The sequence below is a fragment of the Conger conger genome, chromosome 5, assembly GCF_963514075.1.
Source record: "Conger conger chromosome 5, fConCon1.1, whole genome shotgun sequence".
NCBI classification, from domain to species: domain Eukaryota; kingdom Metazoa; phylum Chordata; class Actinopteri; order Anguilliformes; family Congridae; genus Conger; species Conger conger.
Window position 1 is genome coordinate 55,532,673 of NC_083764.1, and position 24,938 is coordinate 55,557,610.

Below are 24,938 nucleotides of genomic sequence, written 5' to 3' on the forward strand. Positions count from 1 at the left end.
ACCTGAAATGATCTCCTTTTCCATATCTGAACAACATCCTTTACACCTGAGATTCGAAGCGTTATGAATCTAATAACATTTCGAGTTACTGCTGAAGTCCAAAGGTTTCCCATTTAAAAACAATGTCCTTCAAAACTTGTTCTTAAATTTTACTTCTATTTAAAAAGATGCATCCATTGCAGCCTGGCCTAGTTTAAATTATTACGAACCCCCCCCGTTCCAGGGTCAAGGTTCTGAATTTAATGCAGGTTATTTCCTACTTTTCCCACGATGCAGCGCTTCGTGAACAGCTTCGTTCAGCGGCGGAGGGGCTGGCATGTCGCGGTGTAACAGAAAGCGCGCCTCTTTTTCGAGCCGGCTGACAGGACGTACCGGGGGTGTCGAGACGTCGTTCCCAGCCGCCGCGGTCCCCGAAGGGAATACCGGCGCGGAGTGTTCTCCAAAGAAAGCTTTCCCGGTCGGAAAGAGATGAATAAATAAGCGGAGCGAACGGGATCGGGCGGCGCTCGAACGGCGACGCCCGTCGACAGGCAGCGGAGAACGGCGGGAGAAAAATAGCGGAAATTACGGGAGGGAGGTTTATAGCGTCTTCAGCGCCAGGCCTGGCGGTAGGCCGCCAAGCGTTCGGGGGGGGGAACATTCATCTCCCCCGCGACCCTGAGACGCGGAATGGAAATGAACGGGGGGGAGAGAGAGGCGCTGCTGCCATCAGTTAAGCGTGCTCAGGCGCCGGACCTTGCTTACTGTACGGCCTGTACAGAGGGCCGTGTCTCGTGCAGACATATGCTATGACGTTATGACCGTTATCTCGCCTTCCCTGTCCGACATTTAAACTGTTTTTTTTTTTCAACCTGTTGTAGGGATCGCCCTGGCCAATCAGCTGAGCCTACGGGTTGTCTTTCACGGGCTAGGAAATGTTAGAATCTCTCGAGATTTTAGAAATCAATACAATTGTGTTAGTTTATTTGCTCATTTTGCAGTTAATGTGACTTTATGACAAATAAACAGAGAAACATGCTTCAACCATGATTTTCCACCTGTCCATTTAAAAAAGGAAAAAGAAAGAGAAGAGTGTTTACTCAATTTTAACATTGTACAAGATATGCACAATACGCACATGTGGATTTGATTTTGATTGATTGTATTACACGCATTTTCGCACAAACCTAACGCAAATCCAGGCAGGAATGTTGCACTTTTCAGTAACTGTGATGTTTTGACATCACAAACACATTTCTGTGTGAGCGGGGAAAACATTGGAATGAGGACAGTTTATTTTTGATTTTGAGCTGACTGTCTTGTTTATCGCGCTGTCAAGCTTTGATGCGTCTGAAATGTTATTCACAGCTGGTGAGTGTTCTCCGCTAAAGGTGCTTCCCACACGCGCGGTAGCCTCGCGTGCTAACCGCGTCGTTCCTGTCGCCCGCAGGAAGTGAAAACAACTCCCTGTACCTGTACTACAAGGGGCTGTCCAAGACGCTGCTGACGTTCAAATTCGACACTGTGAAGAGCGTGCTGGACAAAGACAAGAAGGAGGACGACACCAACGAGTTTGTCAGCGCTGTGTGCTGGAGGGCGCTTCCTGACGGGGTAAGAGCTGTGCCTGTTTACCTGCCCTAACACACCTCACCTGAGCCATCCACACACCTGTACCCCTTTACCTGCTGTAACATACCTCACCTGTACCCCTTTACCTGCTGTAACGTATCTCACCTGGGTCATCCACACACCTGTACCCTTTTACCTGCCAAAACATACCTCACCTGTACCCTTTTACCTGCCAAAACATACCTCACCTGTACCCTTTTACCTGCCAAAACACACCTCACCTGTACCCGTTTACCTGCCGTAAGGTACCTCACCTGGGCTATCCACACACCTGTACCCTTTTACCTGCCAAAACATACCTCACCTGTACCCCTTTACCTGCTGTAACGTACCTCACCTGGGCCATCCACACACCTGTACCCTTTTACCTGCCAAAACACACCTCACCTGTACCCTTTTACCTGCCAAAACACACCACACCTGTACCCTTTTACCTGCCAAAACATACCACACCTGTACCCTTTTACCTGCCAAAACATACCACACCTGTACCCCTTTACCTGCCAAAACATACCACACCTGTACCCTTTTACCTGCCAAAACATACCACACCTGTACCCCTTTACCTGCCAAAACATACCTCACCTGTACCCTTTTACCTGCCAAAACATACCACACCTGTACCCTTTTACCTGCCAAAACATACCTCACCTGTACCCTTTTACCTGCCAAAATATACCACACCTGTACCCGTTTACTGTACCTGCTCAAACCTGCCTTACCTCACCAGGACCCGCCACAAACCTCCGCCCATTTACCAGCCCAAACCTACATCACCCAGGTCACCCACACACCTGTTGCCCGTTTACCAGCACAGATTTACCTCACCTGGGCCTCCCTTCACACCTGCTATTCTGGCAGTGTTTGCTTAAGATAGAGCTGCCTAACCCTGTTCCTGGAGAACCGACAATCCCTAAAAAGCACACCTCACTCAACAGTTATGTCTTGTAGACCTCCTACAGGAATGGGGTTGGGCAGTCCTGTCTGAGGTTGCCTTGCTCATGGTCTTTGAGAATAGACCATTCAGTCTAGACTCACAGGTCTGAGTGTGCTCTCTTGCCTGTCCTGTTTCCGGGGAAACCAGTTCACATACTTCATCAAAACGAGCTTGGTCCCCCCTTCTTTTAATTAAGATTTTTTTTTTTTGGTTCACCACTACCTTAGCTAAGGTCATGTCGGGCAGCGCCAGATAAATGTCCCTTTGAAAACGGTCTAAAAGCGGTTTCAGTCCTGGGGTGCACACCTCCGCCTGTTCAAGAGTTCAGCATTTGGCACGCCGCGGGAAAAGGATTAGCTGTTCACATACATCCTTTTAGAGAATTCCCTGCTTTCATATCTACTGAAAAGCCGCAAGCTGAGGTACACACAGGAACTGCAGTGTAGAGTGCATACATTTCAGTGTACTCTGTCCTCACTGCTGTGGTTTCTTGAACTTTCACACCCATGATAAAGCCAAAAGCTCTGGTAGAGATGGGAACTGCAAAGTAAAGCAAGTGCATGCATTTCAGTGTTTTCTATGTCCTCACAATGCTGTGGTTTCTTTAACTTTCACACCCTCTGAAAAGCCAAAAGCTGCGGTACAGAGACAGGAGAGTAAAGAGGGTGTCAGGCATGTTGATGTACACGATGTCCTCACAATGCTACTACGCTTTCTCCAACTTTTGCCCTTTAGCGGGTTGTAAGTCAAGATCTCATTCTCTGAAACCATTATGAATTATACAATAAATCATCACTCATTTTCTGGAGTGCCGTTCTTTTTCCCCATTGCAATGATCAGATATTAATATATGCAGTTGATTTTGAAACTGGCTGTCTACAGAACATGAATTTTCACCTCGGTACTGTTCAGGAGTACAAAATTGTGCGCTTATTTGTATTCCGATAACAGGCACCGACGGGTTAGGGCTTCGCATCATTATATGCGTTCTGAATGAGTCCTTTACATCTGGGGCCTGGGGGTTTCTAGCCATAAAAGAGAACCGAACGCGTCTCTGACGTATCCATCCCCATCGCGCTTGACTGTGGTCGGCACAGGCCGTCTGAAACGGTCGCCCCGCTTTCCGTCTGGCCCCGCTGAGCGCAGGAAGCCTTTAGAAGTTGTTTTTCAGTCGGAAACGTTTGATTTCTTACCTGCGAATGGCACCACGTTCGTAGACGAGAGAGTAATCACAGTTGCACTCGCATGAGGGAGCAGCGATTTGTCATTCGTTGTGATCCGGGCAGGGCAAAATGGCTTCCCTGTTGCTGCGGCACAGAAGTTGCAGCGCTACGTTGCGCTTAAAATCATTCAGTTTTATGATGTGCTCAACACTTTTTGTTGTGTCAGCAACTTTTGTACAAGGACACAAACATGCAACCTTTGAGTTTGAAAGTTGGAAAAAGTTTCACAAAACTTTTCTACGTTGTGGCACATTCAGGCCACATCGAAACACAACAAGGGATCTAATTACTGTGCGTGCTCACTGCTAACTCTTTTTTGGCCGACAGCAAAGATTTAAGTTTCTGTTTTATATAGATTATACAATATTCATAGCTTGCCTTTAGATGTTCCAGATGCTCCCTGTGTATAGTTGTGTACTTGTATATCCCTGTGGAATATACATGTTTCCTTTGTCTTTGTTTGGTATTTTGTACAGTTGCTGTCATTCATCCAGTTCCCTTGTTCAGCTTTTACGTGGTCTTTAGGCTTTATGTGAGAACATGAAACGGTAGAGGGGGCCAGGAACAGCTGATGATTAACGTTGGCATGAAAGACGCTTGGATCGAGATGGGATATAAATATTAGCCCAGCCGACACATAATGTTCTCACTATGTTACGGGAACATTTTTCTCAGCGTTCTAACATTTACACAACGTGACGACAACATTTTTTTTTGCGGGTTGCTGGGAGTTCCCAGGAAAGACTAGCACAGACGCCCCTCCTGCACCGTAAGCGCAGAAATGGCAGCCATTTGCATACAGTGGTGTCAGCGATTAGCGTACAGCGTAATCTTCCCATTGCCCGTGTCTGTATGCTGCTTTATGGCTTACTGGGTCAGTGTGGAGCTGTGCCTTGCACAGGGATACAGCGGGGTATAATTGGCCTGGCGTGTCTGGTCAGGCCCCACTGTTCCTAATGGCTCCAGCCGAGAGGTGGTCTGGCCTCGTTAACGCAGAGGAAAACAACACATCTATTAAGCGTATCAAGTATCCATCCTCCTGTCTGCCCTGTCAGCAACGGGCATCTGTGGCACAGCCCTGGACTGGATTGAGTCCTACCTCTCTGGTCGCTCCTTCCAGGTTGCCTGGGCTGGTTCGGTATCGACACCTCGGCCCCTCGCCACAGGAGTTCCCCAGGGCTCAGTCCTTGGCCCGCTTCTTTTTTCTCTCTACACTCGCTCCCTTGGCCCTGTGATCACTGCACATGGGCTATCCTACCACTGCTATGCGGACGATACCCAACTCTTCGTCTCGTTCCCGCCGTCTGATACGCAGGTTTCAGCCCGTATCTCTGCTTGCCTGAGGGACATCCAGAGCTGGATGGACAACCACCATCTAAAGCTCAACCCAGGTAAAACTGAAATGATATTCATCCCTGCTAATACCTCTCCCCATCTGGATCTCTCCATTTCCCTCGGGGATACCACACTCACGCCGTCACCCAGTGCAAGGAACCTCGGCGTGGTGATGGACAGCAGACTGTCCCTTTCCGAGAACATTGCGGCGGTGACCCGGTCTTGCAGGTTCTTCCTATACAACATACGGAGAATCCGCCCCTTTCTCACCCCCTACTCGACCCAGCTCCTGGTCCAAGCGATGGTTCTGTCCCGCCTGGACTACTGCAATTCCCTCTTGGCTGGCCTCCCAGCGTCCGCCATCAGACCCCTCCAACTCATCCAGAATGCAGCAGCTCGTCTGGTCTTCAACCTTCCCAAATACTCACACGTCACCCCCCTGCTTACTTCCCTCCACTGGCTGCCTGTCATGGCTCGCATCAAATTCAAAACATTGGTGCTAGCCTTCCAAGCAGTTAAAGGGTCTTCCCCAGCTTATCTGCAAAAAATCATCAGACCCTACACCCCTGCCAGACCTCTTCGTTCAGCCTCCACAGGCCGCTTGGCACCTCCCCCTCTCAGAACCTCCACCTCACGCTCACGACTACTGTCTGTTCTGGCTCCACGGTGGTGGAACGAACTCCCCGTTGAGGTCAGAACTATAGAATCCCTCCCCACCTTCAAGCGCAAGCTGAAGACACACCTCTTCAAACAGCACCTCTCCCCATCCCTCCCTACCTCCCTGTGAACCTTAATTGTTGTCTCTGACTTGTGTATCAGTATTTTAGTTGGCTAGGTAAGCAGTGTTTGGATAGTTAACTTTGGTGACTTTTGCTCTGTTTGTTTGTTTGTTCAAAAAAAAAAAAAAAAAAAAAAAAAAAAAAAAAAAAAATGGCCCTTGTCCTTATCTTTGTTGTACAGGTAGCAGTTGAAATTGTACTTACCTCTAGGGTCTTTCAGCGAACTTATCCCTGGTTATGGGTATGCACTTTGTTGTACGTCGCTCTGGATAAGAGCGTCTGCCAAATGCCAATAATGTAATAATGTAATGTAAATACGCCGTGGAAACCGGGTGGTCCAATTCCGTGAGGTTTCTTGCACTTAGCAGAGTGCTTTTTTTCTCGGGCCATCCATACATTACTGTGATGAGGCTCGCCGCACGCTCTGTTGTTTTAGTAAACGTCTATAGAATCGCGCATTTATAACATGCTGAAATGTGTGACATTATTATAAAACAGCGAATATCTTAGTTTTTCTAATTTACCTGCTTAGCGTTTGAACATTAGCAGTGTTTTTATCTGACACTTGAAGATGTTTATGCGCAAGTCTGAGAGAGCTTGTAAATTCAGTCATTTTGATTATTCTGGCTGTAGCTAACCTTTCTGAATTTTAAAGCAGTGCTAATTCAGACGAGGTCTGGAATATGATTATGTTAATTTCCTGTTTGTTTTTGTTTTTTCTCTCAGCAGTCGGATGAGTCATGCTGTAAAGATAGCTGTTCAGGGGAATTTATTCTGAATTGAATTTAATTGCCAAAAGGCAGAAGGTTTTTTGTATTTGTGACTGCCCATAAAATGCCCAGTCAACTATACCGTTTAAAAAATTCTTCTTTTCCCTTCCAAATTATTCCCTATCTCTTATCTTTCATGCAGAACTGCACCTGCATAAACAAAGAATGATTAAAAAAATGTTTTTTATTTTTGTGTCTTTATCCATGAAAGAAGTTAAATGAAAGTACTTACATGTAGGTACTGTTGCTTAACATTCCATTAGTTCAAATACAGTTCATTTTGCATACTTAGGCAGGTTAATCGCATTTGGCAGCAGATTAGCACACTTAAACTGAGATTCTGAAGTAACTTCTAATGCTGGCAGATGCAGTAGGTTATGAAATATGTAAACCCATGTTGTTGCCTTGCTAGCAGATGGCTGTGGGTTCAAGTCCCGGCTGGCCTGGATCCTTACAGGCCAGGAACAAAGTGGGTATTTTAATTATCAACTGCACCCTTCGGGGAGTTAAATTAAGATTTTTACCACCATATAATTGTTTGAGAGTCTGAAATGTATGTTTTTGAATATCTGATCCATTGGCTTGGGCATTATGGTGGTGCTGTGGTTAGCGCTGCAGCCTAGCCAGAAGGAGGTGCCGGGTTCGAGTCTGACCGGATCCTCTCCGCATGGAGTTTGCATGTTCTCCCTGTGATCGTGTGGGTTAACTCTGGATACTCCGGTTTCCTCCCACAGCCAAACCGTGTAGCCCTGAGACTGCGGATGACCACTAGCCTTCCTGGCTAACACTGGCACAGTAATAAATTGAAGAAATAAAATAAACATATTAAGGCTTCATCACAATGTGGTGGAAGATGGCTGCTTTCATACACTGAACACGGGATGTGTGGACAGTGATTAATTTTCAGTGAATTCCAGTTCAAGCTTTAAACATGTTATTGCATGATTAAATCATTCATTTGAATAAAACACAATGCAACATAAATGGAAAAATTGTGGATGGAGCTGGCAATCTTAAAAATACCGATTACTTCATTAGTCCCAACCATCTTTGTCCTAATCTAATCAACTGTAAGTCTCTTTGGATAGAAGCATCAGCTAAATGACTATTATTTATTATTATTATAATAGTCCCCCCCCCCCCACCCCGAGTATAGCAGACAAACAGAAAAAAACAGAAGAAAGTTCCCAAGCCCATGCTGGCATTCATAATACACGTTGATATATCGTCTGTCGTGCTTGGTACTGCTTATATCCCATGGGCATGGGGATTATTATCTGATGTTGGTGCCCAGTGTTTCAGCCCGTTTGCTTTAGTCAGAAAAATGTATCTGTGGGAGACATTATTTATCCATGTTCTTGGCTGCAGCTATATGATATGCAATAATGTAGGATGTTTGGAAGAAGGGAAGTATTGTGTTTTGGTTGAGGTAAAAATAAAGGATAATAAAAAATCAAGTTGTGCAACTCGGGGTGAAAGGATGGTATTTTTTTAATGTGCCATATTGAATTCAGCTTGTGGAATTTGGCTGCCACAGGTCAGAAATTTCATAAATTGTTGTACACTCAAACGCATCATCGTCTTATCTGTGGATATGCAGTTTTGCCAGCGCGATCCTTGGGTAAAAGGGTGGCCTTCATCCAGTGTGCTAGTTTGAAATGTATCGGAAAATCGATACGGATATTTCCGCCAGTTATATTTAGGGTGAGGCAGTATGCTGGTCACGTACCCTGCATGTTTATTTGTGATTACATTAAACCTTGGAAGATACTTGTGTGGAAAAGCGGTCCGTACTGAAGTCACTCCACTGAAGCTCTGAAGTATTTCAGTGCTGTTCTCAAAGGAAGCAACACTCTTTGGCAATGGAAGTGTTGTCACAGCAGTTATTATAGTGCTTTAGCTGTGGTCTGTGTGAAGGTCACTAGTTTCATTCCCACTAAAGGACATTTCATGCTTTTAAGTGATGTGTGGCAAAAAAAATGTCATGTCTGAAATGTTTTATACATGTAGCTAAGATGCTGCTTATCTGCCCAGTGGAGGCAGGTTGTACATGATGATGGCCATTTCTAGTGGGAAATATGTACATTTTCTGATTTGGGGGGGGAGTTTTTTAATGGAGTGCTAAAACATAGCTTGCTGACAGTGCATGTCGGAGAATTATAATTATCTTTATTTATTCTCCAGCAAGAAGATTTTCAATTCCAGCGGCAACGCTGCACAAACGAGATGTGACTAAACAGAGAATCGGAGAAGACGTGTTATTAAAGTAACATAAAGCATTATATAAAGTGTACTAAATGTGACAGGTTTAATCGTGTTCGCACCGACGTCTGTGGGCGCGAAAGCAAAGTGGCTTTTCTCCAGTTTAAGGACGACGGTCGGTGTGAACTCCGAGCGATCTCGTACGCGCGGGCGCTGTGAAACGCCGGACCGCGGGGAGGTCACCCTGACCCTGGTCCTCTGCGGGTACCGCGGGAGCGCAGGCGAGGAGCCAGACGTCGAGGAGTCGCCGCGTTCCTGCGGGACCGCAGGGTCCGCCGCGTTTCGGTTCTGCCTCGGCTCTTAAGGTACACCGCTCAATCGAAGCGATTATTTCGAGAGGAAGTCGACTCTCCTGACGTTTGCCTCCGTAAATCAGCCCTTAATTGAAAAGCAACTCTTAACGGCGTACCCTCCGTATGAAGGCACGCCGCGCCAACTGTCAGTCCTGCGCGGTTTAGCGAACACAAATGTTTGTCTGAAACCCTTCAGTGCTCTCCGGAGTTTTGATCCAATCAGTGTGCCCAGATGAGGAGGGGCCTCCCCCTGTGTCGTGTGTGTTGGTATGTATGGTCCGTGCCCGAAAGCGCTGCCTGCTTGGTGCTATGTCTGTAATTGCTTCCTGCACACATCTGTTCGGCAACCGCCATATGGCCAGAAAATCATATCGGGATTCTTGCAGATGTCTGGCTTGTGCATGATACACAGTATTTAAGTATGGTTAATGAACAAAGTAATCATGGTAATATGATGAAGAAACAAAGGTTTTTGCCAGTTTGTTTTAAAACTCGTAGTTTTTTGTAAATACATTCTGTAAATCCGTAGCTTAACTAACATTAGACCCGGGTCAAATATGTACTCGTTTTGGATTCAAATACATTTTTACGTGTTACTGAGCTTGGCTGGTGTATTGTAACTTATGGAAACCCTGCCTTCTTGTCCTCTCGGTTGCCTAAATTGCACCAGGCCAGATCAATCGAGCACAGAAAAGTCTTCGAATCCGAAACAATTACGTATTCGACCTAACGCTAATGCATTTCCTCGCGGATGGAAAACATTGCATCACACGATTTCAAAGAAGGTCTTTACGCATTAATAGGGATTCATTCTATTCACTCACGGCACTGCGTTAGTTCTGCTCCATGAAAGCGAGGCGTTGTCAGGACGGTTGTCACGGCGTCTCAAACCCCCCCGCTGCGGCGCGTCGGTCGGTGAGCGATCGGAGACGACAGAAACCCCACCCCGAAGGGCAACGATCGGCGGTCCCACCGCCATCACGCTTCAACGCTTCCGCGAAAATCCTTCACCGTCCCCCGGCTTCTGAAAGCCGAAAGCGGCTAGCGTGTTATCGAGGTGGCAACCGTACCCCGGGTAGATTTTCGGCCGGGTTTGATGGACGACGTGCGTGGTTTGCCAGAGAAGACGTATCCGGCTGAAATCGTGCCGGCGATGCGGTGAATCTGGCGTATCGCCCAGCTCCGGTCTCAGACCGCTTCATCTATTTCAGAACCGCTTTATGACGGAACAACCCCTTCTTTGTGTTCGTTTTAATCCAACAAACGAGCCCCCAATCACTTATCTACAAGGAGCGTATGATGCGTAATGTGATTTTTAGATCAGACTGTGCGGTATTTGCTCTAAAATGTCTTGTTTGTTTTCCACAGGAGTCCAATGTGCTGATAGCAGCCAACAGTCAAGGCACGATAAAGGTATGTATCTATGGGTGCAGTTATCAGCTAGATTTTGCTTATCTTCCTTTTTTCTGCATGTTTTTTGTTTGATCTCTCCAAATATGGAATGCCTAAACATATTTCCAATTCCTTTGGGTCCTCCCTATTTAGTAATTTTGGGAAGTACGGAGGAGCACGTGTCTCCACAAAAACGTATACACCTTCCTGGCCCTGTGTTTCATCGCTTATGTATGTATATCAAAAAAGGAGATCTGTATGACAGCGGGTAAACCATGGGAAAACCCAGCCTGCTAGCACAAGCGTTTTTCACAACATTAATTTTTACACTTTCAAAATGGGAGACTTTCAAGGTTTTCACCTTCCCCGGGAATCCCTGCGTGGTAGAGTGTGGATTAGCAGGAACCCCGGCTACGATACGGTTCAGAACTCAAACAGGATGCACTAAGATTGAAATGCGGTTTGAAAATCCGTGGTGAGTGGGAGTTAATTGTCCCGCTTGCCGTACGTGCGTCTATGTAAACGCTTTTAAACGTGTCGACTGAAAATGGCAGCTGGGTCAGGGCACTGGCTTATTGTGCAATGTAGTGGATGTGTGTTAATGTGCACACACAGACACACACACACACACATACAGGTGCGCACTCACACACAGGCATGCGCACGTACGCACGCACACACACCTATCTCTGAACAGCCGTATAGTAGCGCTGAATCACACACACACACACACACACACAGGCACATGCACACACACACACACACACACACACACACAGGCAAACACACAGGCACACACGCACACTCTGTACTAAACAGCGCTACTAAACAGCCGTTTAGTAGCGCTGAATGTCACACACGCACATGCGCACGCACGCACGCACGCACGCACGCACACACACACACACACACACACACACACACTCTGAACAGCCGTTTAGTAGCGCTGAATGTCACACGCGCACACACGCACGCACGCACGCACTCACACACACACACACACTCTGAACAGCCGTTTAGTAGCGCTGAATGACGCACGCACGCACGCGCGCACACACACACACACACACACACACACACACACACACACACACACACACACAGGCACACCCGCAGGCACACACACACACACACACACACATACACACACTCTGAACAGCCGTTTAGTAGCGCTGAATGTCACACAGCTCATTCAGCAGTGGCACTTAGCAGATTCCCATTTCCTCCTGACCCTGGAGTCACGCTCGGCGTGGTATCCCATAATGCACGTTTTACATCCACAGCCTCCTCTTACGCACCGCATAATGCAAAGCGCTGAAGGCCGAGCCAGCAAAGGATGATTCATGGAGGGAGGGAACACTTCCGTAGACCGTAGTAATAAAGAGCGAATTCATAAGCGTCATCGCTGCCTCTCTTGGCTCACGAGCCACGTGGGTATTTTAATTATCTCTGGGAAGCCGGGGGTGTCGGTAATATCCTGGAGAAAGGTACACCGCGCTAACCGCGGCTGCACGGGGTTAATGTCTTAAAAACGCCTGCCTGCAAATTCACCCGGGGCATCGGAGAGCCCTCCGTTGCTTTTCCAGACTGCTTTCATTTGTTGGCCGTTTTAATTTCCTCATATTTATGAACTCATTTTAGAAGATTCCTGATTTTTAATTAATGTGGCACATATAATGCAGTGCTGTTCATAAAAGAGAAAAATATGTAAATCAAAGCATGCGTGGGCTTTCTGTTGAATTGACTATATGAATATAATCTCACGTATAGCTCAAGTTAATTTCCCGTAATGAAAACGTGTAGGTTTGTACATTCATATTATTGTATGAGACCGTCAGACATGTATATTTTTGAATATACTGCTGGCTTGGCTTAGCACTGGATAAGAGTTATTTAAATCTCAAACTTTTCCGAGACCACAGTATGCATAAATCCAGGGGTGGAAGGTCCAGGGGTCAGAAAGTAAGTCTTCTCATGTGTTTCTTCCTCCTAGCTGATTTCACTCATTAGTTCTGCCTTCTGGCTAAAGAACAGTCCTAATGAACAAATCCAGGTGATTGGACCAGAACACAGGAGAGGACTTTTATTTTCTCCACCTGGATTTTCCGTCCCCGTGTAATTCCCATTATGAACAGGAAGAATAAAACCGTTAATGGATATCCAGAAGTTATTAACGGGGTTTCTGTGTGCCTGTTCTGTTCCCCGTTTCGTCCGCTTTTCAAAGACTCGGAGATTAATATCGAAATGTGAAACGTCTGTCTCTCTGGAGCTCGTAAACGACTGGGGTCGGTAATGGTCCTCACGACAATGCCACAGTACGGTCCAATTAGCTTCTCTCTGCGTGTGGGATTTACACAAAATGGCCGTCTGTTCGCCACGTCCTTTCCGCGTGGAGGTGGAAATGTGTGCAGCCCCGGACAGAAGACCTGATAGATACGAGCAATCTGGCTAATGGGGAGTAATGAAAAATGCTGTGCTTCATAATACTGCTGCCTGTTAATAAATGCCAAGTTTTTTTGATGTGATGGCTTTAGGTTTATTAATCTGCTGTTTGATGAAGATTAGCCGGGAGTGACGCATTCACTGCCGGGGGATCGCGAAGGGGAATGTTTTTAAATGACGTTTCTACCGTTATTTTCTTTGTACATTTTATCACTCCCAGACCACAGAGCAGATCATTATTTATGTTTTCATTATTTATGATTCATCTCTTAACCCTTTTAGATATGAGATCAAAAATGTGTGATTAGAATTTTCACTACTGCTTATTCAAAGCAAGAAAAAACATTTTCAAAAAAACCTACTCTTCACAGGGTAGATTTTTTCATATATGCTCACAAAAAACTGTCGTACGCCATCTTTCTGAAAACCCAGTTGGCGCTCACAAGTAAGTGTAGGTAATCGCGAGGTAGGAGGTCATTTAAAAACAAAATGCACCCCCGAAGCAGCGTCGTTCAGATTCGGAGACGGTTCGCCTTAAAAATGACGGATGTTATTTCTTCATTTTCTCTGCTCTGGAAATGTATTCTGACTCAGCGGCGGCGACTCTCTGCAGTGTCTTTGTGCAGATTGGATTAGTCTCCCCCAAAAAGGCTCCGCAAAGCCTCGTATCAGAAGTTGCCGAATTGTCTAGCCGAGCTAGGCTAACGCTAACGCTAGAAAGGCCCCCGGAAACGGTAGTTTGGGGAAAACGGGCCGTTTACGGGCTCTGCGTGCGGTTATGACCGTCATCACAACAATTAACAAGCTGCTGCTTTTAGGACATAACTGTTTCCTTTAATTGAAGAGAATATTGTCTCTCGTGCTGGGAGAATGGGCTTAGTCGCACGAAGAAACGACAAAAATGCCAATCCTCCTTAATGTGCTCGTCTGACAAATGAAATGAACGTCACTTATCTTGATGTGGATTTTTTAGTGTTCCTTGAAAGTCGTATATTTCTGTCAGAAAAGTGTTGCTGTATACAAAGGTTTTCCTGTTGAAGCACTTTTTTAATGCAGGTGGTTCTGTTTTCGTAGCTCCATAATTCGCCTCTGTTTTATCTCCTGCACAGCACTGGAGAAAGTGCAGGCATAGGCTCTTTGTGGAGCTGTCTGAGACTAAAATAAGTCTGCTCTGATTGGCACGCTCTTCAAAAACGTCGAAATCTTTGGTCACACCTGCACATTGGGGGCTGTTTGAAGTGTGTGTGTGTGTGTGTGTGTGCGCGTATGCGCATGTGTCTGTGTCTGTCTGTGTCTGTCTGTGTCCGTGCGTGTCTCTGTGTCTCTGTGTCTGTGTCTGTGTCTGTGTGTGTCTGTGTCTGTGTGTCGGTGCCTGTGTCTGTGCGTGCGTGTCTGTGTGCGTGCCTGTATGTGTGCATGCGTGTCTGTGTGCGTGTCTGTATCTGTGCGCGTGCCTGTCTGTATCTGTGTGTGCGCGTGTCTGTGTGCGTGTCTATATCCGTGTGTGCGTGCGTGTGCGTGTCTGTATCTGTGCGGTTGTGGAGTGTGCGTGTCTGTATCTGTGCGGCTGTGGAGTGTGCGTGTCTGTATCTGTGCGGTTGTGGAGTGTGTGTGTCTGTATCTGTGTGCATGTCTGTATCTGTGCGGTTGTGCAGTGTGCGTGTCCTGGGTAACAGACGCGTCTCGTCGCGGGGGCCGGACGTGGCAGGGACAGATGCGGCGTGCTCCTTAAGCCTGCCACTCCAGTCAATGAGGAGGAGCCGGCATTTCAGCTCACAGCAAACGCCACGCAAATTAGTCACAACGTTTCAGGCCAAGCCGCCAGCGAAATGACGCCGCGTCGCTGATTACCGCCGGCTGCCATGACGCCATTTAATGTCTCACTCACCCGCCCGTTTGCTCAAAGCCGAGGAGCTTTTCTGTCCCGCTTCGACTGCGACTGTTCAGACACGCCCTGCCTAAAGCTCTTATGTACACGTCACAGCTGTGTCTTTGAGCTCCCTGCTTGTGTTGCCAAGGGTATGGCTTGACAAAATATGTCATTAAGATAAGATTTTAAGGTAAGATTAAAAAGGAGACATTTCTTGCGGTTGCAGTTTGCTGCAGTTGCACACCGGGGACCGGGGTTCGATTCTCGGTCCTGCCAAAAGCCAAGTTTGGCCGGCTCACGTGGGGCAGCAATAATTGCCTCGCTGCTTCAGAGGGAGGGACTTGGCAGGGTTATTAGATCGCCGCACAATAAGCACCTCGGGCGCCTCGGAATCACGGCAACGGGCACGAGACGAGACGGCTTGAAGAAGGCGTGTCGCTCTCATTCGGGCCGCCGAGGGACGGGGAACGGGCGATACATCTAATACGACTACCTCCAATTGAATCAGACGACGTACAATTGGCTACCAAATTGGGAGAAAAAGGGAAAATAAAAAAGAAATAAAAAAGGAGACATTTCTCTTCCAACAGTCAAGAGTTGCTGATCTCCTACATAGTTACAGCTTACATAAAAAATAAATACACTTTTCTTTTCATAACAATTTCATACACCCTCCAAGATATTGCGCACTCCCCAAAAATAGTGCAGTGGAGATCTCGGTGTCATTTTCAGTCTGAGAGTTGTTTTTGGAGACTCTGAAGTGCAGTGGACATCTCACGGTGTTCTCTCCCTCAGGTACTCGAGCTGGTATGAGGCAGAGGAACAGCGAGAAGTCGTCGGGAGCTGCCCACGCTCCAGAGAAGCCCCCCTCTCTTCGCGGGAAGCCAGGCACAAGAGCACTGTAGCTCAGACGTATTCACACAAAGCATTTCCAAAGGATTCATTTTGGAAGAAAGGACATTTACACAAATCCTTTTTTTTTTTTTTTTTTTTTTTGTCTTCATTTTTTTTTTTTCAGCCGGTAAACTCCGGTAAAGACTCTGCCAGCGGTCTGTCCCGTTCCACGCGATGAGGAGTCGCCAGGACACCAGACCAAGGAGGAGCGTTTTTCTGTTTCGTTTTTTTTAAGCCAAGCGGGGACATATTAACATGCATCTGTTGAAATCCTTTTTTTTGAATAATAAAGTTTGGAATGACTGGTTGGATGACAGGGATGTCCTTAAGGATAGAGAAATTCGAATTGTTCTTTCTGATGGTCGAGGAAGTTAAAATTGTTCATGCTTTCAATAAAGTCAAATCAACAGGAACAAAACTGCATTTACATTACAAGGCCAAAGCACAAGACATCATAGAACACATTATATTGTTATAGAAATCACAGAATACTAGGGAGCTTTTTTGAGCCAATTTTATCTGGAAATGTTTTTATCCGTTTTTTTAAGCATTAAACTGTTTGTTTAACCCTAAGTAATGTCTTGTAGTAGTCTACATCAAAAGCAGAACACTTTATTTTTGCAAATGGAATTACTGGACATTTGAACTTTTATGACATTGTACTTAAGCTTTTTTTCTATAGCGACAACCATTTACAAAAACATTGCTGCTCTTCTCTTCATTAAAATCCTGCTTAGGTTTTATTTATTTTGATAATTTATATTAAAAGATTGAATTGAGTATTCATGATCTGTAATTGACTCCTCAGAAGACCGTAATGGTGCCGCTGTTTGTGGCACAGTGATGGCGGTGTTATGTATTTCTCAGAAACTCCCGATCGCCAGACGCCATTACCTGTGGGCTCCTTGTCCTCTGGTTCCTTTTTCAATACCAGTCCAACATGTTTATTTGTAACTTTACTTTCACTAAATTTAACCCCTTCCCGCTGGAATAAAAGATAAACTTTCCGTTCAGGTATGAATGCAGTTATTTTTGGAATCCCTATACCATTCAAAACTGTCTCTGCCTTTACCCGAATGCACAGATGGTATTCATATTTACACTCGTACATTTGCACCAATCAAAGTGCCAGGCTGTGTGAGACTCCTTACCCGGACCACTTCACAGGGACTAGCTCGAAATAGCAGACGGTGAAAAGAAACGCACTCTGTTTCATGTACAGGGGGAGAATGGTGTTTCAACATCAAAGATAGCCTTCCTCAGAGTCAGAAACTGGTGTGAAAAGTGTTTTTGACTCTGATGTTTTGACGTCAAACGACATCTTCCTCTGTCTCAACTGTCCATTAAACGGTGCATGTCTGAGCCTGGCGTGTTCCACCGTGTCTTACTTCGGCTAGTCCCTGTGAAGTTCAGGTAAGAATTCTCAAAATCTGTCTGTCCTGGTTGTAGTGAACCTATTGGATCCTCCTTTTTTTTCCGCTGGCTTGTGGTGCGTTGGGCACTTCCCTTTCTCAAAGTGCCTGGCTATCAGGGCTAATTAGCATCCTTCCTTCACGCGCTGCTATTTTCGGCATCGATGTAACAACGTCTTCCATTCTCTGTGTGGGCGCTGCGGTTTCTCCAGGTTCACAGGACCCGTTTCGCTGCACTCACTTTTCTCGTAGGTTCACAGGACCCGTTTTGCTGCACTCACTTTCTCGTAGATTCACGGGACCCGTTTTGCTGTACGCACTTTCTCTGCCCGTCTCTAATGGCTTCCCTGCGTGTTTGTTTAAACTCGCAGCACTCCGCGCCCGGCGGGGATCTCTGAAGGCTTTGATGCGGCTCTTAGCCTGTCTGCCGGCTGACCTCGCAGTGCGCCTCGCCCCGAGTGCATCATTACCGCCCAGCTGAGACGGAGAAAAGAGTCTCAGCCGCCGGTCCCGCTTTAACCCGCCGTCTCCCCCTGCTCTTTCCGGCGGGGCCTTGAAGTCCGCCCGTCTCGCGGCGTCCCTTTATTTCATTGCGTTTAGTTTTGTTATCGAGCGCTAAGCCGCCGGGCTTGCCTCTGCGGCTGTTTAGCGGGAGGGAACGGCGTCTTGCGGCAGATGAAAGGGGTTTGGTGGAGACGCGGTGTGTCCTTTATGGGGTTCTCTTTTGAGGGGATGATGAAAACCTTCTCTGAAGCACTAATGCGCTGGAGATGAATGGAGGGGTGGGGGGTGGGGGGGGGGTGCTGCTCTTGCGACTCATTAGCAAGATGGCTGACAGAGTGGAGTTGATGAACTAGGTTTAAAGAACACATTTTCTTTTTATATTTAAGGAAAAATTGTTATTTTAGAGGAACGGCAGACTACTTAATACAGAATCTGAAGATTTTGTTTCAAGTTGCTCAGAGACAGATAGGCATGCAGACATTCTGCTGTGTGGCTCTCATCTTAGACCACAGGCAGGTGCTGTCTATCAGTCCTGCTAGTTAAGTGTGCTTATGCGCCAAGTGTGGCCTGGCTGTAGGCCTGCTGAGTCTTAGAGCTGGCCTTCTTTTTATGAAGGTGAACTGGAGCAGTATGTAGCCTAATGGCTAAGGTGCATGAGTGGGACCCGGAAGGTTGGTTGTTCAAGCTCCGGTGTAGGTATGCACGCAGAACACCGTTTTCTGAGAAGATGACTACAAACGTTGCAGCACGTCTCGCTAACATTAGGCCTCGCTAACACTGTCTAGGTTGGGCATTGGCCTGTTTTATTCACCACTATCGCTGCCGTTACACACCGCAGGTGAACATCCGCTGAAGTAAGACGGCTGTCTTGGATGACAATGTCCAGTTATTGGGGTGAAGGGCCTACCGGTACCCTGGCAAGGTATGTGTTCCCCGGACCAGCACCGCGCATAACCACAGACGGACAGTTCTAGCAGTTTGCATTTGTCGTAGTTTTGTTGTTGTTTGCTAATGTTAAAAGTCCCACAATGACGTATAGCTATCTGGCTGGTTGCTGCTTGTAGATCACAATGTGTGCATAACATTACGTGGTCGCGTAAATAACTTATAGACTCTGTTGTGATAAACTGTGTTGCGCAGATGGCATCTTCTTGTCCCGTACTTCTTAAATGTTTGCCATAAGGAACCAGACCCACGTACCACTCCCTGGGAAGGTTACATCGCATAACGTTAGACAGCTAGTGGGAACATAATTATTTATGGATATGGGATTTAATCATTTATTTAACACAATAACATTCCCAGGCAAATCAATATTGGAGGGCATGTGTAATGTGCACACCAGCCCAGGAAATGGACTGTAACAGTAGCCACGATATCATCTGCACGGCTGTTGGACCTTTGAGCCCCACATTGCTCCAGGGGGGGATTGTCCCCTGCTCAGTCTAATCAACTGTAAATCGCTTTGGATAAAGGTGTCAGCTAAATAACACATTATTACTGTTATTTACCTGGCTAAGGCTCATCATGCTACGCTGTTGACACTAATTCCTTGAGGCCTGGAAGGAATTTTGGTATCTTTTTGCATTTTGTGTTGTTGAAACGCATGTGGTGTTTAACTTTGGATAAAATGTCCATGCAGTCTGTTACAATAGGATATCGCTTCACTGATGATGATATCTCTTGGAATAGTGCTGTAGGCACACTTTTTTATTTTTTGTACTAGCCCGAGCTGTATGGGCTATCTGGTCCATGTTCTACACCAGTGATCATTTTATTTATTCAGCTGCGCATTATCTCTTTCTGGTCTGATGGGATATTTATCCATTTTAAATGATTATACCATATTTTGGATGAATCGCCTCTTGTAATAACTAGGCTATTGGACCAAGCCTTTGCTCGTTGCGAATCCTTTTGATGCCTTTAACAAATTCCGCTCACACTCCGAATGGTCTTTTGGTATATAGTTTTCCAGAACCTTCTGACAGATTTAGTGGCTGAGATTAGTTGTAATACTTCCCTGTGGTGTTGAATGGATCCTGCAACCTGAGAAATGTGCAGCAAATGCCATTTCTCTTGGCACTTTCACATTGCATTCTTAGTCTGAGTTACGATTTGTTGGCAGGAGATGCTGAACCCAGATGAGTTTTGTTTCTGTCAGGACGACTACCTGAAGCGCATATGCAAAAAAATATCTTAGATATGTCGAATAGCTGGCTTATCGGCAAAGCTCAAAGTGACATTTTAAGAATACCCTTAATAAAACTAAAATGGCCATAATTACACTTTTGTTCTTAACAAAGCATAGGATTTGCATAAATTATGTTGATATTCTGAAAATGTTCAGAACATAAAAGGAAATGTGATCACTCCAAAATGATTGCGGTACAGTCTTTCTCATGGTTATAATTGGGTTCAATAGTCTTTCAGTTCATTCTCATCCAGTTGGTTTTATTTCACAAAACTTTTTTTCTCCATTCTCCGGTCTTTAGCCTACTTTGAAACACTGGGCATGTTATCTACCCAATGTGTTGGAAGGAGGCACATCTCTTAAAATGGCTAAACAGTGTGACGTCTTTCCGATGTCGCTTTTCTTGTGGCGTTTTTCCCAGAAAGCAATGCCTTCTTTCAGGGAACACATTTCCATCTGTCTGTGCGACAGCCACATTCTCCTTATCTTAATGCATTGATGACATATTCAATGGTTACTTTAGGACACTCGCAGTGCTTTATGAATATGAATGTTCACAAATGCCGGGAAGTCGGAACACATTTTACATTACTATGGTCATTTCAGAAGGAAGGCCCTAATTATTGTGGAGGACCTGACCATTAAACCTAATTGACACCCGGAATCACATTGGGAATGGTCTGAGGCCTACCTGGAGGTTACAGGGTCTAATTGGTCTCTCAGTCTTGGGGCACCATGGACACTAATTGGGACTTTTGTGACACACGTCTATTCCCCAGCTGAAGTGGACCCTCTTCTGTCTGTAGGCCTGAGCCTCATTTTCCACAATGGAGAATCGGCCATCATTGCCCCCCCCCCCCCCCCCCCCCAATCTTCCAGCCTCGCATTCTGGACGTGGATGTGGACAAAATAAGCACACCTCCTCCCCCGGCCTGCCCAAAATAGGCTGGACAAGAGGCCTATGTGTTCAGGCCACTCGGTCCACAGCCCAGCGACAGAGCGTCGCTGTGACCGGTGACGTGCACTGCGTGATGCTGGTCATTTGTTCTGCGGGCTCGTGGAGTGCTTTAATACCTTTTTAAAAGGACAATGACCGCGGTCTACGTTGGCTGGCAACAGAACATTCGTGTCCTGAATGTTGAGCTCAGGCGTGACTGCGTGTCCTACTTATCAGCAGTAATGAGGCAGCGTTAGTCGTCCATTTTGTTTATAGAATGTTGTAGGTATTCTGTGTTGTATTCCAGGATTTTTTTGTATTGTTTTTACATCTAGTAACCTTCTTTGGGAATCTGTTATTTTGCTTATGAAAATGGATTCACTTACCACACGTACCAGTGCATGCATGCATAAACGCAAACCCACAGTGCTAGTGAACGAAAGCCATTACTGAGATATTAGCTGCGCGCTTCTGAGACTGGGTTCAGATATTCTTTTTATTTTAGTTTTTAGCCCCTCAGTCTGGACTGCATACTGCATTGTACAGTCACTTCAGGGTTAACATAATCTATGCCAATTAAAGGCACATTAGCAATTTCACCTGACAGGAAATTGTATCTTGATTAAGGAATATTGCATAGTTATTTGGGACTTGTTATGCTAATGCTGTAACACGTAGCGCACCAGTGGGAATGTTATAAGTGAAGATTTATATTAACAACCCCCTTGTTAATCATTAATAAACCACTGGAATGTGCAAGGCAGACAATAGGCTATTCATTACTAATTTATAAGTCATTCGTGTTTTTGTGCTCAAGCCGTATACTACATGTCTTATATTTTACAGTACTTTCGAGCTATTTATAAGGCATTATCGCTCAGAGAACAATTCTTTCTAACCTGAATGAGTTATGAGGCATTTTGTTGGTCCTGTGTTTCCGTTTTTTTTCCTTCATTATTATAGTGCTGCAGTGATGTGGAGACGAAAGAAAAGGAAGTGAACTCCTTTGTGAGTACAGTACCGAACACAAATCATTTCAAGCGCCAAATTTTTATTCTGATACTTCATAAATCCAGACTTTGGGTTCTTGTGAAATTAATAAAGCCCCGCTGCATACAATGCTTAGCAGCTGCCGATGAGCCTGGTTTTGTAGCACTCATCCATGAGTGTTCGTGCATGTGTCTAATTAAAGGGGGTTTCTTTTGATAAAAATCATATTTTATTGTTCTCCTGTCTGGCACATTTTGAGGTTGAGAGTCCTAATTGAATGAGGTTGTTTATGATACACCTGTCGGCAAAATTCTTAGGCGACTGCTTGAATGAGTGACGTCTTTACCCAGTTACATAAAAAGGGGAAAAAATAGAGCTGGTACTTTTCCAGCAGGAAGGCCCACCTGACAGATGGCCAGTATCACAAAAAGAGTTACTGCCTTTACTAGTCAAATAATATCATTTAAAAAATGTGGACCAAAATGTTGGCCTTGGAAAACGGTGTTCCTTAATCTCAGTGCTTTATCGCTAGATCTCTCCTGCTTAGCACCGTGGTTCTGTCGTTGGCGAACGCACCGCGGCCTGTTTAGACTCCGAGGTATGTCGACCTTAAATCTGCCGGGATTTTAACTAATGATGCGCATAATAAAGGTTCCTGTAAATGGGCGGAGGCTTGTGCAGCGTGTCCTTGTCCAGTGCCATCCATAATGTTTGGGACAAAGACCCATTATTTATTTATTTACATCTGTACGTCACAATTTCAGATTTCTAATTTTAAAAGTTACAAGAGGTTAAAGTACACATTGTCAGAAAGGATATTTTAATAAAGGGCATTTTTCATTCATTTTGGTTTCACCATGTCGAAAATTACAGCAGTGTTTATACATAGTCCCCGTTTCAGGACACCATAATGTTTGGGACACAGCAATGTAATGAAAGTAGTCATGTTTAGTATTTAGTACTTCCTGATTTCTGTGACCTATCAAATCTGGATATCTTATTTTCAGGTTGTCCTACAAGCAAAACTAAACTCTTTGTCCCAAACATAATGGAGGACGCTGTTTCAGTGCCAAATGCTGGCCATTTTACAACAAGAATGAAAGATGGGGATGAAGCTTGAAGCAGCATTTTAAATTGTCTGCTAGGAGCTGACTGTTCCCATTGTTGAATAAAAATAGACTGTACTTCTGAAATTCATTGTCATTCCTAAGCTAAATTATCATAGTTTTAAGGTTCTGCTAAAATGTTTTTCTATTTTCACTGTTGAGCACCCACTTGACAATTTTTATTATGTGCATGAGTAATTTTTTTATCTGTTTCCTGCAGGGCAGATTCTTATTTAAATAGTGTCACTGGGCCAAGCATTTTCCACTACTGTGTATAAAACAAACATGAATAAGTTGTACTGTGCAGGTGTGTAAGCAAAATGGATGCCTTCCCATTGCTTTCACTTCTTATTCATGAGTGTGAAGTATGCTGATGTTACAAAGGTATGTTTGCTATGGTGATATGAACTGTGGCAGAAACATTTCTGTTGAATGGATTAAGACGATCTGTTTGAATTGATAAAGTAGTGTAGAATTTAGTAGTGGGGTGCAGCAAGTTATCCAGCAGTCTCCTGGGTACGCTAAAAGCTAGGTTCCTGCTAGACTGCTAAAGCTGTCGCATCGAAAACACCATGCTTACTCTGGGCGACATCAGTCCAAAAATCGCTTCTGTAAATTCCTTTCCAGGTCTGTTGCTCTGATATGAATTTGACATGTTTTTCCCATGATGCAATAGTTTACATATCGATGCCTCTTCATGTAATGATTAAGTAACGCTTTCTTGTTCAGACATCTGAACCACTGGCTGATTCTGTCATCGAGTAGCCACCCTGGTAGCCTACACACTATTTGATAAAGGTACAAAAAAAAACAAAAGAAAATTCAGCTAAATGACCATTTCCTGTTGCTGTTTAATTCATTTTACTCTACTGGTGGAAATAAACACTTAACCTTTTAAGTAAGCCAGATATATATATATATATATATTATATGTATATTTGTAAACAAGGTTATTTGACTACTTTATAATGCAGTTGGTACTCATTTTAAATTCTGAGGTGGTCCAACATGAATATTTGATTTATGCGCAGTTTATAAGTGCCAAGAACACCTTCCTAGGGTAGTTTAAACTAGGTAGTTTGGATATTCTGCCTGTGTGAGTAGACATTACAAATGACAGAACTGGCAGGGGTGCCGTTTTCATAAAATGTTTTTTTGATGTACGAGGGTAAGATTTTACTCCGCATATGCCATAAATTCTTGCGGATGCACACCAGCATAACTGGTTTCCAACATTTGCTCTGTTTTAGTCAATAATATTTGTGAATGTATGCGCGCTGGGAACTGCCGACCCAAAAATTCAGGTGATTGCATAACTCCCTACCTCCACAGTTTATTAGGATATCTCTAATACGTATTTACAAAGATCAAGACCACATCTGGCTTAACTCCAACCAATTAGCCAACCCTGGAGTTTAGCATACTGTGGCAGGTTATTGCCCTGCACCCCTGCTGTTGCACTGAGCATGCAAATACCTCCCACTGCTCAGTTACTTAATTAGGTGGGTTTTGGTTCGGGTTTACGGTCGGCATATTTGTGTTGTGGTTAGTATCAGCGATGAGACCGGGGGGTGGTCGATCCATTCCAACGCTCACCTTGGAGCACGTGCAGTCCGTGAATCCGTCTGTCAAGAAAATGCCTCAGGTCTTATTTATTCATCTTTTTCCCCACACACACACACACACACACACACACACACACACACACACACACTTTCTCTTTTAGAAAGTTCTAGATATGTCAGGAGGTAAGACGGAATTCATCTTGAATTTAAGTTGTGGCTATTGCTTGGAACGTCTGTGCCATTCCCGGAATGTTATACCGATTAGCCTTGTATTCGATATTCGGGATGATATTCACACGCTTTCCACAAGGTGTGCTTCAGGGATCTCAAATGTAGCTCTACCCATATAAAAATTTTTTATTGCAATACATTGAAAAATATACTGTGGTTGAACTATACTATTTATTTTGTTTTGTGCCAATACATTG

General features: G+C 45.1%; 1 protein-coding gene across 1 annotated transcript in view; it reads left to right on the forward strand.

Moving 5' to 3' along the window:
* cop1 (COP1 E3 ubiquitin ligase) overlaps positions 1 to 16,587 on the forward strand; it is a 48,996-nt gene extending 32,409 nt beyond the window's left edge. Inside the window, exons 18-20 of the mRNA XM_061244015.1 lie at positions 1,430 to 1,590; positions 10,576 to 10,620; positions 15,707 to 16,587. Of these exons, the coding sequence (XP_061099999.1) occupies positions 1,430 to 1,590; positions 10,576 to 10,620; positions 15,707 to 15,724 (224 nt within the window). The 3' untranslated portion in view covers positions 15,725 to 16,587. The remainder of the gene's footprint in view (positions 1 to 1,429; positions 1,591 to 10,575; positions 10,621 to 15,706) is intronic.
* Positions 16,588 to 24,938: the final 8,351 nt, after the last annotated feature.